Source organism: Hemicordylus capensis, chromosome 1, assembly GCF_027244095.1.
Source record: "Hemicordylus capensis ecotype Gifberg chromosome 1, rHemCap1.1.pri, whole genome shotgun sequence".
NCBI lineage: Eukaryota > Metazoa > Chordata > Lepidosauria > Squamata > Cordylidae > Hemicordylus > Hemicordylus capensis.
This window is the reverse complement of record NC_069657.1, coordinates 48,972,255-48,988,931: the sequence shown is the minus strand read 5'-3', so window position 1 is coordinate 48,988,931 and position 16,677 is coordinate 48,972,255. Positions and strand designations below refer to the sequence as shown.

Sequence of the window (16,677 nt, the reverse complement as noted above, 5' to 3'; positions counted from 1 at the left end):
CAACGGCAGCCTCCTTATCCTGACAGGGCTCTTTCCTCCTTCACAGCCCCTCTGTTCGCAGACCCCTGCCTACTATCCTTTTATTTATTTATATAGATAGATAGATTCTTCTCCTCTACAATCAAGAACATCATCTGACCTGTAACAGTTGCATTCCAACTGACCTTAGCCATCACAGGCTCCTCCTGCCTATCTGCATATGGAATCCCCACTGCCCAATCACCATAGTGCTACAGGCTCCTCATCCCTATCTGCATATGCAGTCACCACTTCCCAAACACCATGGTGCTTCTGCTCTCACAGGCTCCTCTTCCTTATCTATATATGCAATCTCCACTGTCCAATCACCATGGTGCGTCTGCTCTCACAGGCTCCTACTCCCTATCTGCATATGGAATCTCCACTGCCCAGTCACTCTCGCTGCCATGCATGGGATTAGCCACGCCACGCCCCCCGCCCAAGCAGCCTCCCAAAATAGGATCAATTTGCTTCTGCTTTTGGCATATGACACAGCTTGGCAGTGGTCCCCAGTAGTCCAGGAAGTGATGATTAAAGTTTACTCATGTGAAACTTCTTAGAGTGAAGTGAAAGGCAGCTGAAAGTAACCTGCAATGCAGTATGAATGGAAAACACAAATTAATAGCCACTTTCTTGGGCTTGGTCTACACATACAGCGGAATGGGTATACCAGGTGTAGTATCACATTTCTGAATGCTCCGCTACATAAAACAAAGCCAAATCACCTTGCAGAAAGTAAATTAGCACAATAGCTGAAGGGCTAGAATGTAATCTTTATCCCTAGTGTGCTAGTTTTCTAAGTGCAGGGAGTTTCTTACATGGGGTAGCATTCAGAAATGGTATCTGCCACCTATAGTCTGCAATAATCAGACAATAAACAGTCCATTCTACCATCTCATTCTGCTGCAGGTATAGAACTGGTCATTGATAATTCTTTGTTCTGTGAGCGGCTGTTTCTTTGACTAATATGCAATGGGCACACAGCTCTTAGCATCCCCAGAACTTGCTTCACTAGCAAACACTCATGAAGTGTGAGTTCTGAACATCTGTACTTGGAGAACAATGTCTTCTGGGGGTCGGACCCATTCTCTCATCTTCACTGTCTTTTTACTGTCAATTAGACTATCGGCACCTGGGAGCTTATCTTGTACACTGCTTATTTTTTCTTGTTAGTCTCGCTAGTTTTACATGTTGTTGGATTCAACGTTCTCCCCCTAAAACAATTTGGGAGAGTGTTTTTTTAAAAAATATTGTGTTTAGGTGTGTGTTCAACTCTGCATTCTCTCCTTTTCAAGGAATATTATTGTCTCTGAGGTGATCCATGTTCTCTCACAACCGGCTTCTGTGCCTGCACAGTAGTCCTGTGGAGGAATATCAAGCTCCATGAGGTGTTCTCTGGCATATTGAGGTGCGCGAGATGCATCTATTAATTTTGGCTGGTGAGTGCCTTCTCGTGCCCCACTTGTTGCATCACGAAGGTTCTGCTCTGCTCCTCTCTCCCCTCTCTCTCTACATGTGAAAACATTACATTTATTGTTTACTTAGCTTGACTTTGGACCATTTTTGTGACTATTCTTTGGATTTCCCTCTCAATTCTGGTCAGTTGTACAATTTTTCTGTTTTTCCACTCGCAGCTCAGTTTAGACTACTCCCTTGCCTTATGGTCTCAAAGAAGACATTCAAAAGCTTTAAGTCCTGTAGAGCTACCCTCGCGTCCTCTGACAGGCATGATACTTGATTTGTTTGGCGGAAAACCACAATATAAACTTCTGCAAGATGTGCCTGTCATTCTCTAAACAGACACGCAAGAGCAGAGAACTTCACCTACAAGCTGCTTTGTATGAATCTGCACTCAGGCCCCCAACCCTGATGCTGAGCCCATCGACCTCATTGCTCCCGACATTGGCTAACTGTTGACCATCGACTTGGACACTGAGCGCTCAACCCTCTACACTTTCAAAATACCATGGTGACTCAACCTTTAAGAAGCCGGCGTCAGTCGATAAAGGTGATTGACACAGTTGACACAAACATAAACATGACCACTCCGACGCTGTTGTCCAGCCAGAGTCTAAGCGCTGTCATGTACCATCTTCCGTTACAGCAATTATGTCTGGGGCTTCCATCTTGCAGACCTCCATGTCATCTCTGCATATACCATCATTTTCCACAGCTCAACACTATGAGACCTTCTCACCTACATTGACTCGACATGCCACTTCCAATTATCACTGTGCTTTGTCAGTACTGAGGACTGCCATCTAGTTTCGGAACATGCGTTGGCTTCAACATTGACAGCATTGACGATAGTGCCTTCGACGTAGACAGTGCTTGTCCAGAAAACACTGTCAACGTCTGTCCTCTCCAAGTCTTCAGTACTTCATCCTCTGATATCGACAATGTCTATGCCTTGTCTGTCTTCAATATTGGCAAAGCCTCCATCACCAATTGTCATTGACCACTCACTTGCCTCCTCCCCAGGCCTCTCTTCTCATAGGAGTGGCTCGGGTTTGGAGAGGGACCGCCAGCACTTTTCCAAGGAGCTTTTCCTGGCATCTTCCAAATCTTTTACAAGATGCTCAGAGTCCCTTATGGGTTCTACCAATACAACCCCTTCAGCATCTACTTTCAAGGGTTTTCTCTTACATGGCCTTTATGATGACGATGACACCACTTCCGTTCCACCTGTTCCAAAAATGTCTTTGGCATATCCAGATTGTAATACTCCCAGGTACACACACACACCCCTTACTATTGGAGGGAAAAGTTCCATTATTCTGCTCTGCAGCTGCCATCACAGCCACTTAACTATTGGAGTTCATGGAGTGCCCTTGACCCTGGTCATATTCATGATTGCGAATGTTACAGGGATCCTCCTCCCTCCTCCTTCTCTAGTCTCTCATGATTTAGACGACTATAGGTCGTGGAAGACCATGAAATTGAGGCCTTCTTTCTGAACCACGCACACCTGCTGATAGAGCCCCTACCTATATCTGAATCACCCTTTAAATGACCTGCTGCCCCTGAAGCTCCACCTTCTCCAGTTGTCCCTGCTCCTCCAATACCTACCCAGGATGTAGGACCACCTCTCAGTCTCCCACACAATTAGTTCTTTTTGATGGAGAAGAGACTAGGTCATATAGAGTACAAGTCATTGAGATGGCAAAGGTTCTGGGTCTAGAATTGCAGACACCTGTTCAAGTGATTAAGGACCCAGTTTATGTTTTTATGTCCTCAGCCTCCTCCAGTCAACCTACCTCACTTCCTTTGCTTCCTGTACTAGTCAGTGCTTCTAAGGTCTCCTGATATACTCCTGTCGCCTCTACCACCACCTCTAAGGGCCTCTAAGTCTTTATAGGGTGAAAGAAAAATCCGGCCCTTTTGTTTTTAAGCATCCTCCTCCCAACTCTCTTGTTGTGGATTGCGTGCTTAGCAACAAGTCAGGAAGGAAGCATTCTGCACCTGTTGATAAAGAGGGCAGGAAACTGGATGTGATTGGCAGAAGATTTTACTTAGCTTCATATCATTCCTTATAAATTGTGAATTATATGACTTGTACGGCCAGTTTTCACCATTTGATCTGGGATGACCTGAAAGCAGATTTGCACGATCTCCCTGACAGCTTTCGAGACAAATTCTTGGCTATGCCCAGTAAATCTGCAAATCTCACATGATAACATCTGAGCACTGCAAAACACCTTACCAAAACAAAATCCTGTATCACTGCTGGTTTTGTTTCCCTCTGCAGACATGTCTGGTTACGAACCACCCCTTTGGAAATGAATATGAAAGTCAAGATAGAAAACTTATCCTTTGATGGTGATGGCTTCTTCTCCTCCCAGACGGATGAAACCATGGTGAAGTTAAAGAACTCTCACTGTACGGCCCAAACATTCACTGCCTTTTCTCAACCGTCTGTATTTTCTCAGAGGTACAGAACCTATAATAAACAAAAATTCCAGTATAAACAGCCAGATCGGAGAGACTTCGGGGGCTCCTCTAGGTTCTGCTCCAAGAAACCTTACAATCAGTGTCAGCGCCAGCCTCAACAGGCTAAACCTCAAGACCAACCCAAACAGTCATTTTGATGCTTCTGTCTTGAAAGTACCTCTACTCCCCCTTCCATCACCTAACCACCTCACCCCCTTCCTCTCTTCCTGGCAGCAAATAACATCAGATGCCTAGGTGTTGAGCTTAGTTTCTTCGGGCTGTGCTATTGAATCTGACACTCTGCCTGTTTATACAGGTATAAAATACACCCACTCAACTCCTACCCTGGAGGAAGAAGTACTTTGCCTATTTAGGAAGGATGTGATAGAGCCTGTCGCATCTGAGGCTATAGACAGTGGTTTTTATTCAAGGTACTTTCAGGTTCCCAAGAAGGACAGGGGACTCTGCTCTATTCTGGACTTGAGGAAGCTAAATGAGTTTGTGCACCTGCGGAAGTTCTGGATGATCTCCTTACAAACCATTCTTCTTCTTCTTTCAGAGGAGTAGTAGTTTGTGACCTTAGATTGAAAGGAAGCTTACTTTCACATAACTATCAGGCCATATCATAGGAAGCACCTATGGTTTGTTTAGATTCTAGGGCCTAGCAATATGCAGTCCTTCCCTTCAGCCTTTCCACCATGCCCCATGTGTTTACCAAATGTACAAGTACAGATAGCTCACCTTTGCATGAAGGGCATCTCCATATACCCTTATTTAGTAAATGACTGGTTGATAACAGACAAGTGCAAGGACTCTCTCTATTCTCATGTCTGATAAATTCGGTCTCTACTAACAGATTTGGGCTTGACCGTCAACTTGAAGAAGTCAACACAGACACATCCCATTCATAGGTGCTATCCTGGATATGGATTCAAAACAGGCTTATCTTCCATACGACAAGAAAGCCTCCATTACCCACCTGATTTCTGTTTTTTGGACCGATCTCAGACAAAGAGCTTGCTCAGCACAGTGCCTATAGGGATTGATGGCATCCTGCACGGCAACTGTCTCCTATGCTCGTCTGAAAATGTGCCAACTGCAGTGTTGGTTCCTGTCCATCTTCAGGCTGAACATAGACAAGAAAGACATGTGGCTGACTCTACCTGCCAGTGCCCTACACTCCCTTCGTTGGTGGATGGTACCTCACTCTCTCTCTCATGGCGTCCCCTTTCATCTCCGATCCCCATTGGTCACCCGCACCACAGAAACCTCTCTACAGGGATGGGGAGCTCACTTATGCAGTCTGCACATATAGGGCCATTGAAACTCTCAGCAACAAGTTCTTCACATCAACTTCTCGAGCTTCTGGCTGTCTTTCTGCCTCTAAAGGCATTCTTCCCTCTCCTGAAGGATTGTACAATACAGATCCACTTGGACAATGCTACTGCCATAGCATACATAAATCATCAGGGTGGCACCGTCTCCAGGTCTCTCAACAATCTGGCAGTTCAGCTGTGGGAGTGGTGTCTGAACAATTGCATCCATCCAGTTGCTCTCCAGGGGAATCAAGAATACCCTAGCTGACTCATTAAGCAATGTTTTAGCTCTTTGCAACAAATATGAATGGGAATTGAACAATGATGCTCTCCAGGACATTTTTTGCATCTGGGGTATTCCCCTTGTAGTTCTGTTTGTGACCCAGACCAACAAGAAGTGCTAATGACATCCATCGGTGAGGCCTTTCAGGTACCCTGGAAAAACTGTCTTTATTTATTTATTTTATGTATTGTTAAATGTATATACCACCTTTCATTAAAAACAATCCCAAGGCGGTTTACAAAAATTAAAAAACATAATAAAAATGACAGAAGTATTAAGCTAAAAATATGACAACAAATCTAATTTAAAATATATAAAATAGAGACATAAAAACTGTACATGGATAAAAAAACACATAGAAGCAACAATAAAACAATCATGGATAATGGTCTGGATAAAAAGCCAAAATTTAACAAGCTTTCTGAAAACTGTGATGGAGTCTGAGGAGTGAAACTATCTGCTTCCCCACTTTCCACTGCTCTCAAAGATCACAGGCAAAATCCTCCAGGAGGGGACTCACTGTATCCTCCTGTCTCCATGGTGGTCCAGACAACTGTGGCTTCCCATGTCATTACGACTGTCCAGGGGACAAAAACGTCGTCTCCTGAATCTCCAGGATCTGCTCTCCAAAGAGTCCAGACGTATTCTCCATCATGGTCTCAAGACCCTCAACCTTACAGCTTGGAGGATAAATGATTAGATGAGACCCTTCTTAATGAAAGGAAGGAATCCACCAGAAAAAGCTACATGTGCAAGTGGAAACACTTTACCTCTGACACAATCTCAAAACACTTTGATCTTTTCTCTGCCTCCATCTGACAAATTCCCCTATATTTTATGTCTCTTAGACAATAGGGACTTTCTAAAACCTCTATCAAAGTTCACTTGGCTGCTATCTCCGTGTGTCATCCGAGATGGGATGGCCATTCAGTCTTTATACACCCTGACTCTACGAGATTTCTTAAGGGCATTAACAACTTGTATCCTTCTATACAAGAACCTATCAAGTCTTGGAGTCTATCTCTAGTCCTATCTGCCTTGACTGAGCTTCCCTTCAAACCTCTTGTCTCTTCATCCCTAAGGAACCTCTCTCTAAAGACCACCTGATGGGTCTTATAGCCATCAGGTTGGCCAGGAGGGTCAGGTAACTTTTTGCTTTAAGAGCTGATTCACCATATACCAAGTTCTACCCCGATAAGATGGTTTGTCCCAATCCGTCATTCCACCCCAAAGTGATCTCCCATTTTCACCTTAACCAAGCTATTATTTTCCTGACTTTATTCATTAACCCTTCTATACCATTAAAGAAGTCTATGCACTCTCTCAATGGATGATGATGTCTACTCTACAATTTGGCCTGCTCTAAATCTTCCCACCAGTCAAACAAGTTATCTCTTATATGGGAGATAAAGGGGTGCCCCGTCTCACGCCAAAGACTGCTGAACTGGCTTGCTGACTTCATTTTCTCCTGTTACAGTCAACAGGGAGTCAAGCCACCAGCAAATGTTAGGGTTTATTTTACCAGAGCTGTGGCCATCTCTCCTGCCCATATGTCTGGCAATAGCATGGCAGATATCTGCAAGGCTGCTACCTGGTCTTTGGACTTACCCTTTGTAAGACACTATGCTGTGGATCTCCACTCTGCTGCTGAGGCCAACTTCAGTCAGGTGGTTCTGAAAAAAAGTGTTCTAATTATGCTGGTACCCACCTCCATTTCCGGATTTTGTCAGTCAGTTGTGAGGGAACGTTGGTCACCTCAGTGATAAACAGGTTGCTTACCTGTAATAGGTGATCTCTCTGGTGATCCATGTTCACTCACAACACCTGCCCAACCTTCCCTGCTGCTAGCGTGTCTCCACGGTATTGGTGTCCTACCCTTTCTTACCTGGACTTCGTTGCGGTCCTTCTTCACACATCACAGTGGCTGCTTCAGGAACTGAGAGAGAAGGCGTTCTTCAGCCAAAATTAACGGATGCGTCTCGTGAGCCTCAGTATGCCAGAGAGTGTCTCATGGAATTTGATATTCCTCCGCGGGACTACTGCGCAGTTGTGAGTGAACGTGGATCACCAGAGAGATAATCTGTTAAAGGTAAGCAACCTGTTGTTACTTTCCTGTACTCTCTTCTTTGTTTACTGGAAAAGGATGAGATGACTAGAACTACCAGTGACCCAATGACTTCTCAAGTACTGAAGGAGGTGCCAGGCTTGCATAAACAAGATCTAGCTCTAGCAGTTGTCCTGAGGTAGGCCCCCAGTATCAATGGAAGCTCAGATGGAACAGACGCTGTGTTCTCAGGAAGTGGCACTGCTGGCCTTTAGCATTGAGCAGAGCACATGCGTGGCCCCGTAGTATGTCGGACCCTTGTTTACTGTTCCCATTTCTTCAATCTCTGATAGCTGATTCTGCTTTCTAAGCTTCTTTCTTGCAGTGTGTAAGGTTTGGGATTACTTTTTCTCAAATGGTCTGGCTATCAGAGGTACACCTGGACTTTGGGGCCAAAGTCCTGGGTGTTCACAGCCCCTGGGGCCCCCCAAATCTTCTTTATTCTGTCCCAGGTGGTATGGTCACCCAGCTGAGCATGATGATGCTTAATTTGCAGGGAATTGGAGGCCTCCAAAGACCTTTAGGTCGAGGCCCCAAAACTATCTAGGTGCACCTCTGCTGGCTATGTTTTCCAAATATAATTTTGTTAAACTTGCTGGCTGGCATCATAACTAATATTAGGAACACACCAGCGTTCCTAATGAAATGCTGGCTCTTCACATGTGCTGCTTCTGCCTCTTTTCAGACTAAGGCAGTCTATCTATGCGCTTGCTTGTGTGGGGGATTTTTGCCAATGTTCACCAAGCCTCAAAGTGCTCCCTATGACCAGAAGTGGATCCCTGAGGATCATGCAGCCTGCAAGGACCTGCTTCTGGGATAGGAGATAGGCAAAAAATTACCTCTCCCTCACCCCCACCCCATCCCCCGCTGTGCAACCATCAGAATGCTGCTAGCCTGAAGTGCAGAAGCACCAGCACTCGTCATGGAGTACTGGTGCTTCATTAGCCAGAATATTGGCCACTTTTTGCTGCACTTTTATCTTAAGTTTATCTATGAATAAACTTTGAAGGAGGCAATTGTGAGATCTTTGTTTAAGAAGGGTCCTAGAGCCCTCGATGATGGATAACTATAGGCCAGCCTCCAACCTCTCTTGGGTGGGCAATTTAATTGAGAGGGTTGTGGCTGATCAACTCCAGGCAGTTTTGGATGATACTGATTATCTAGATCCATTTCAAGAGCCACCTAATGGCGCAGCGGGGAAATGACTTGAGTAGCAAGCCAGAGGTTGCCGTTTCAAATCCCCGCTGGTATGTTTCCAAGAGTATGGGAAACACCTATATCGGGCAGTAGAAATATAGGAAGATGCTGAAAGGCATCATCTCATACTGTGTGGGAGATGGCAATGGTAAACCACTCCTATTTTCTACCAATGACTGACAACCACAGGCTCTGTGGTCGCCAGGAGTCGACACCAACTTGACGGCACACTTTACCTTTAGATCCATTTCAAACTGGCTTTAAAGCAAACTATGGGATAGAGACAGCCTTGGTCGGCCTGATGGATGAACTTTAACAAGGAATGGACAGAAGGAGTGTGACTCTGTTGGTTCTTTTGGACCTTTCTGTGGCTTTCAGTACTATCGACCATGGTATCCTTCTGGATCACTTTGGGGATTTGGGAATAGGTGGCCCTGCTTTGCAGTGGTTCTGTTTCTGTCTCTCTAGTAGATTCCAGATGGTGTCGCTCAGAAATAGTTGCTCTCAGAAATGAGAGTTATTGTATTCCTCAGGGCTCCATCCTATCTCCGATGCTTCTTAACATCTACATGGAACCTCTGGGTGAGATCATCAGGAGATTTGGAGCATGGTGTTATCAATATTCTGATGACACCCAAATATATTTCTCCATGACATAATGATCAGGAAATTGCATAGCCCTGCAAAATGCCTGCCTACAGGCGGTAATGGATTGGAAGAGGAATAATAAATTGAAACTGAATCCAAGCAAGTCAGAAGTATTCATGGTAAGGTGTCATACTTACATAGGAACATAGGAAGCTGACATATACTGAGTCAGATCCTAGGTCCATCTAGCTCAGTATTGTTTACACAGACTGGCAGAGGCTTCTCCAAGGTTACTGGCAGGAATCTCTCTCAGCCCTATCTTGGAGATGCCAGGGAGGGAACTTAGAACCTTCTGCTCTTCCCAGAACGGCTCCATCCCCTAAGGGGAATATTTTACAGTGCTCACGCATCAAGTCTTGAGGGACATGATAGATCTTCTTGTTCTGGATGGGGTTGCACTCCCTCCGAAGGAACAGATATGTAGCTTGGGAGTGCTTCTGGACAGGCTGGGCTGGCTGTGGCCTGGTTTGGGCCTCTGTGCATGCACAGAGTGGCCTCTGCACATGCACAGAGGCCCAAACCAGGTCAAAGCTGGCCTAACCTGCCATTTGGTAGGCTGGTGTGGAGGTTGGAGGAGCCCCTGCCACCACCTCCGATGTCACGGCCTCCGCTGTCAGTATACTATAGGTAAATAGTCCCCTCTCCCCCTTTACTTGTAAAGGGGAATCCTAGCTGGATTCCCCTTTACAAGTATATCTCCCAAACTGGCCCTGACCCAGTTTGGCCAAGCCTAAGCCCAGACCGGGCTGAATCTGGGCCAACTTGCACATTCATACTCCCAGCTCTAACACACTATTTATGAACCTGCTCACTCCATTATGCGCAAAACAGGATTTAAAGCTGCACCTTTGGTTTCTATCCAAAGCAAGTATAATAAACACATTCCACTTATAAAGCACATTAAAGAATATAATTGGGCAAATTAAACATATTGAAAAGCAATTATTCTGAAAGTCAAAGACAGACAAGGAAGAGGGTGTTTGTTTTTTTAAAGGGCTCCATGTTAAGTTGCAATTAAATATGTTTATTAATAACTGGGACATTAACCTGCATATTACTGAGATAAATTTAATGAATTAATTAATATGCCACCTGACTCCAAAGGTTCTAAGTGGTTTACGAAAATAAACACAATAAAAACAGAACAAAATCGACTATTAAACAATAAAAATTTAAAACATTCAAACATTACCACAGCAAATTTACCACAGCAAATTTGAATTGCTGTTTAAATCTAAAAAATCTTAACAGCAATTAAAAATGTAAAACATTCGGAGATTATTAAAAGCCTAGCTAAAGAAGTGTGTCTTAAGGTCTCTTTTAAAGGCTGGTAAAGATGTTTAAGTCACGAATGTCTATAGGGAGCGCATTCCACAGCCCAGGAGTGACTATAGGGAAGGCCCGCTCCTGAGTCACCGCCAGATAAGCTGGCAGTATACAGAGATGGATCTTAATGTGCATTGGGAATCGTGCAAAAGGAGGCGCTCTCCCAGGTAACTCGGTCCTAAGCCATTTAAGGCTTTAAAGGTAATTACTAGCACTTTGTATTTTGACTGGAAACCTATTGGCAGCCAGTGCAGTTGCTTTAAAACAGGCATAATATGGTCTCTTTGAGAAATCCTGGAGACTGATCTAGCCGCTGCATTTTGAACCGGCTGAAGTTTCCAAACAACATACAAAGGCAGCCTCACATAAAGCGCATTGCAGTAGTCTAGCCTAGAGGTTACCAAAGAGTGCACCACAGTTCTGAGATCATTATTCTCAAGTAACGGATGTAACTGTCATATCAACTGAAGTTGATAGAAAGCACTCCAGGCCATGGCTTCAATCTGAGAAACCAGAGTCAGGCCAGATCCTAGCCAGATTCTCCTTTACAAATTTCCCCCCAAGCTGGCCCACAAACTGGTTCTTCGAACTGAGGGATGGTCTAGTTTGAACTCTGATTTTATTTTGTTATATATCTTGTTCTTTTGCCCTTTTCAGGTGCACAAGGCATATTCTTTGTATTCTGGAGCCAATTATTTACGAAGTAAACTTGTTACCATCTTTAGCAGGTTCAAGGAGTCTCAGCCCAAGCAGACAGCGTGGTGGATCTGCTAGGGTGAATAAGGATGGTGAAGACTATTCTTTCCACAACAAGCGCTACAGCCATAGTATTGTTGCAACAGAACTGCAGCGACTTGCGGAGAAGCAGGCAGCCAGGCAGTACTCTCCACCCAGTCACCTCAATCTCCTTACGCAGCAGGTATGCAAGCAGCAGTATTCTTTACTTAGCAGAATAGTAGGATTCATTAATAAGATAATTTCATGGGACTGCCAAAACAGGGAATGAAGGCTGGATTGAACAGGTGCTTCAGATGGGGTTCATTCTCTTCAATAGATTTTGGACAATGCTAGATCTCATGTCTCACTTTAAAATGCTTGTTGGCTCTTTTGGCATGAGGGGTTGTTGGGTGTTTAAAATATTGCAGAAAACTGAATTATGCACTAGAAAATACTGAAAGAAAAACAAGAAAAACTTTCCCTGACACCAAAATAGCATAAATAACTTCACTGGGATAATATTTCATGACCGGGGCACTGCAGCTGGAAAGGCCTTCTCAACAGTTGCCACCCACTTAACTTTAGAAAATAGGGGCCTCCAACAATGATCTTAAAGTACAAGCAGATATATATGGGGAAAGACTATCCTTCAAGTTCTCTGGTCCCAAGCCATGTAGGGCTTGAAAGCTAAGCACTAGTATTGTACTAGGAAGCAGACTGACAGTCAATGGAACCATTCCAAAACTGGCATGATATATGTTCCAGGGGCCATTCTCAGCAACTAAGTGGCTGTATTTTAAACTAACTGAAGTTTTCAAAGTTTCTTCAACAGCAGCTCCACATATAGTGCATCGTAGTTTAGTCTGTAGGTTACCAGGGCATGGATAACTGGCCAGGCTATCCAGAAGGGGCCATAGCTAGTGCGCCAGCCTTATCTGATGAAAGGTGCTGCATGTCACAAAGACCTCTTAGGCCTTCAGCGACAAAGCTGGGTTAATTGACACCCTCAGACTGCAAGCTTGACTTTTAGAAAAAGTGCAGCCCCATATAGAAAGCCACCGAGAGGTCCAGGAGAATTAGCAGAGTTTTATCCATCTGTTCTTCTTCAGTACAGGTCATTCATAGGGTGATCAAGGCAGTTTCATTGAAAAAGTTAAGCCAGACTGAAATTGATCAAGATAATTAGTCTCATCTATCTAAGAGTGCCTGGAGATGTCCAGCAGCCACTTGTTGGGAGCACCTTGTCCAGGAAAGAAATATTTGCAAGAGGAAATAGTTCTTACAATCCTCTGGGTCCAGGGAGCAGCCTCATGATTGCCTCTCAAGGCATCTCGGGTCTTGCAAGAAGGCTTTGATAACCATCTGAACCCAGCTAGTCTGCTTCCTGCCACTAGCTCAGAAGCCAAGAGGAGCAAGGGTTTGAGCACACAAGTGGCAAGCTGCACCTACCACTGGTGGCAAGCTGAGTCCACACTCAGGCCACAATGACTGAAATTCATCCATCAAAAATATATCCCACTGGCATCCTGGACTTATACATCAACTGAAGTGCAGAGTAAGCAGCATAGAGAATAATGGTGCCTGGTTTGCCTCCAGACTTGCACTGAGGGGGCATGTGGATTGGAGTCAGGAATGGGAGTCTTCTACCTCTTTTGAAATCCTGAAGATGAGTAAGGGAGAGAAATTCCTTTCGACCAGCATTTATAATTAGGAAAGGAGAGACTTCAGGGAGCAGGCTTATTGTTGCTTCTTCCCATGCTCTCTCAGAATCTATTAAGACAGGTTGCTTACCTGTAATGGGTGATCTGGTAGTGGTTCCACACATTCATAAGGACTGGGTTCTGCGCCTGCGCAGACCACACTTCGGATGGAATTCTTTAGCTCCTTGCGACGCCCAACCGCCAGCAGCGCGCGGCTGCAGTACTCTTAAACAGTGGTTAGGCGTCCCCTTCCTCAGTTTCTTGGTGATAAGCCGACTCGCTTGACTGAGGATGACTGACACGCAAAGAAGTCCTTTCCATCGGTACGCACCATAGCACTTTCCTGATTGTAGCAATACATGCAGCGGGGACGGATGGGCGGGTCTTATGAATGTGTGGAACCACTACCAGATCACCTGTTACAGGTAAGCAGCCTGTCTATCTGGTAGTGGTTCCAACATCCATAAGGACTGGGTGAATCACAAGCTGCAGAGTATGGTGGAGGGTGCATGAGGCTAAGGTAGGACTCTCTTCAGCACCGGCCGCCTGAAATTTGCTGCCGCTGCCAGTCTTATGTCCACGGCATAATGTTTGACAAACGTCTAATGCGAAGCCCACGTAGTCGCCAAACAAATGTCCTGGAATCCAATGCCTGACAGATGGGCCGCCGACGCCGCATAAGCTCTGGTTGAGTGTGCACGAATTCTTGTGGGAAGATGAACCCCCTGCAATTCATATGCCTGTTTTATGAGCTCTACTAACCAGTACGCCAACTTACCAGTACGGCGTGATGGGGGTTGGCCCTTATGCCTACCCTTCTTGCATACAAAAAGTAGCCTTGTCTTTCTTATCCTGCGAGTAGCCTCCAGGTAGTAAAGCAGTGCCCATCTGACATCCAGAGAATGCAGAGCTTTGTCAAGCGGCATTGTTGGATCTCTGAAGAAGGTAGGTAAGACTATATTTGAGTTCAGGTGAAAGTCGGTGAGGATCTTTGGCCGAAACTCAGGATCCAATCTCATCACCACCCGATCCGGGTGGATAACGGTATATGGTTCATCCATTCTGAGAGCCCCAAGCTCACTCACCCTTTTTGCAGTGGTCACCGCTACCAAGAATAAAGTCTTAAGAGTCGTCAATTTCAACGATGCTGCAGCCATGGCCTCAAAAGGGGCCTCTGTAAGCACCCCAAGAACTAGCGAAAGACTCCATTTTTCCTCCGGTTCACGAACAGGCGGATACAAATTATTTAGGCCTTTCAGGAAGTCCTTACACCTAGGGTGTGTGAAAACCGTCTTGCCATCCCATCCTGGATGACGTGAAGACAGTGCGGCCATGTGCACTTTGATAGAAACATTGGCTAACCCAGTCTCTTTCAACGAAGTGAGAAATGATGTTCACGAGCATAGATGCAAAACCTACGCCACTTTGCCCTGTAGTTCCTCCGCATTGACAACCTCCAAGTATTCAGAAGGATTTTCCTCAACAGCCTATCCTCCATGCTGTCAGATTGAGAACCGACAGGTTGGGGTGCAAGATCCGGCCTTGACTCTGGGTTAGTTGGTCCGTCCATTTGGGAAGGTGCCTGAACGTCCCGTTCGATAGTCTGAGTAGCTGAGTGAACCAGAATTGGTGGGGCCACCATGGTGCAATCAAGATTGCCCTTGTCTGTTCTTGAAGAAGCTTGGCCACTATCCTGGGAAGGAGCGGAGTTGGTGGATATATGTAAAAGAAGCTCCTCACCCACTGAAATTGAAAGGCATCGCCTTTTGAATGCTTTCCCTGTCCCATTCGGGAGCAATAGGTCTCGCACTTCTTGTTGTGCTGTGTCGTGAAAAGATCCACTTCTGGCCTGCCCCAGGCCGCAAACAGTGCGTCTAGGATCCCCGTATGCAGTTCCCATTCGTGTTGTAGTAATAAGATTTCTCTGCTCAACGTATCTGCCAGGCAGTTTAAGCTGCCTTTGATGTGTATTGCCTGTAAGTGCAGACCCCTTGGGATGCACCAATTCCAGATCTGCAAACTGAGGTTGCACAGAGATCGGGATACAGTTCCCCCTTGCTTGTTCACATAGGCTATCGCTGTGGTGTTGTCCATCTGCAGCTGGACCACCATATCCTGTAGTGTGTCCTGGAAAGCGAGTAGAGCCTTGTATGCCGCCAAGAGTTCCAGGAAGTTGATGTGCATGAAAGACTCCCTCTGGTTCCACAAGCCTTGAGCTCTCCTGTTCCCCATGTGAGCCCCCCAGCCTTGCATGGATGCGTCGCTTGTTAGGGTACACGACGGTAAGGGAGTCTTGAATGGCACTCCCCGAAGGAGATGAGCCTGCTTCGTCCACCAATGCAGCGATAGTTGAACCTTTTTCGGCAGCAAGAGCAGCTTGGTTTGCGGGTCGCAGTGTGGTCGATAAGATCAGAGGAACCACAGCTGTAAATTGCGCATCCGCAGTCTCTTATATGGAACTGTGGTGTTGCACGAAGCCATCAGGCCGAGTAGCACCTGTATAGATTTTGCCCTTTGCTCTGGTTGCACCAGGAATTGGTGTACTAGGGAGCGTATGCGAAGGTATCGCTCCTCCTGCAGGTAAGCCATCTGTTGGTGCATATTGAGTCACGCCCCAATGTACTGTAAGCTCCTTGCCGGAGATAGATGCGACTTTTTCCAGTTGATCTGGATTCCTAGGTTGTCTAGCAGTGACTTCACAATGTCTATGTCCAAGAGTAGTGGTTCCTTGGTCTGTGCTGTTATCAGCCAATCGTCGAGGTATGGGTAAACCGACAGGCCGAGTACCCTTAAGTGCGCTACAACCACTGCCATGCACTTTGTAAACGCTCTCGGTGCCGTTACTAGGCCGAAGGGCAGAACATTGTATTGATATATATTGGTCCCTAGGGTGAATCGTAGATATTTCCGATGGTTCTGCTGTATCCCTACATGGAAGTACACGTCCTTGAGATCGAGCATCGCAATCCATTGCTCCCCGTGTAGTAGGGGAAGGATGCCTTGCAACGTTGTCATGCGAAACTTGTGCACTTCTATGTACTGATTGAGCCAGCGTAGGTCCATTATTAGCAATAGCAATAGCACTTACATTTATATACCGCTCTATAGCCGGAGCTCTCTAAGCGGTTTACAATGATTTAGCATATTGCCCCCAACATTCTGGGTACTCATTGGACGAATTCCCCCGTCCATCTTTGGTATTTGAAAGTAGCGGGAGTAGAATTCCGTCTGGCCTTGAGCCCACGGCACCGGCGATATTGCCTCCTTCCGAAGCAATTCCCGCACTTCTTCCTGCAGAACCGGAGTGTCCAGCGTAAACCTCACCCCTTGGAAGGGTGGAGCCTCCCAGAACTCTATAGCATAGCCATTCGCAACAATCCTTAAGACCCACTAGTCTGATGTTATGTGTTGCCATGCTTGATCATGACTGGCCAGTTT

At 45.7% G+C, this 16,677-nt stretch overlaps 1 protein-coding gene across 28 annotated transcripts in view; it reads left to right on the top strand.

Moving 5' to 3' along the window:
* TTLL5 (tubulin tyrosine ligase like 5) overlaps nt 1-16,677 on the top strand; it is a 253,862-nt gene that overhangs the window by 111,039 nt on the left and 126,146 nt on the right. For 21 of the 28 annotated variants that reach the window (XR_008309973.1, XR_008309988.1, XR_008309987.1 and 18 more), the window contains one exon: nt 11,548-11,741. The exons of 3 other annotated variants lie outside the window; for them this stretch is intronic. Coding sequence is in view for 20 of the 25 variants with exons in the window: in XM_053262503.1 (XP_053118478.1) it covers nt 11,548-11,741 (194 nt within the window). In the remaining 5 variants the exon portion in view is untranslated. Of the gene's footprint in view, nt 1-11,547; nt 11,742-16,677 lie in introns of those variants that run through there. 4 more of the 28 variants (XM_053262577.1, XM_053262483.1, XM_053262671.1 and 1 more) reach the window with 3 other exon arrangements.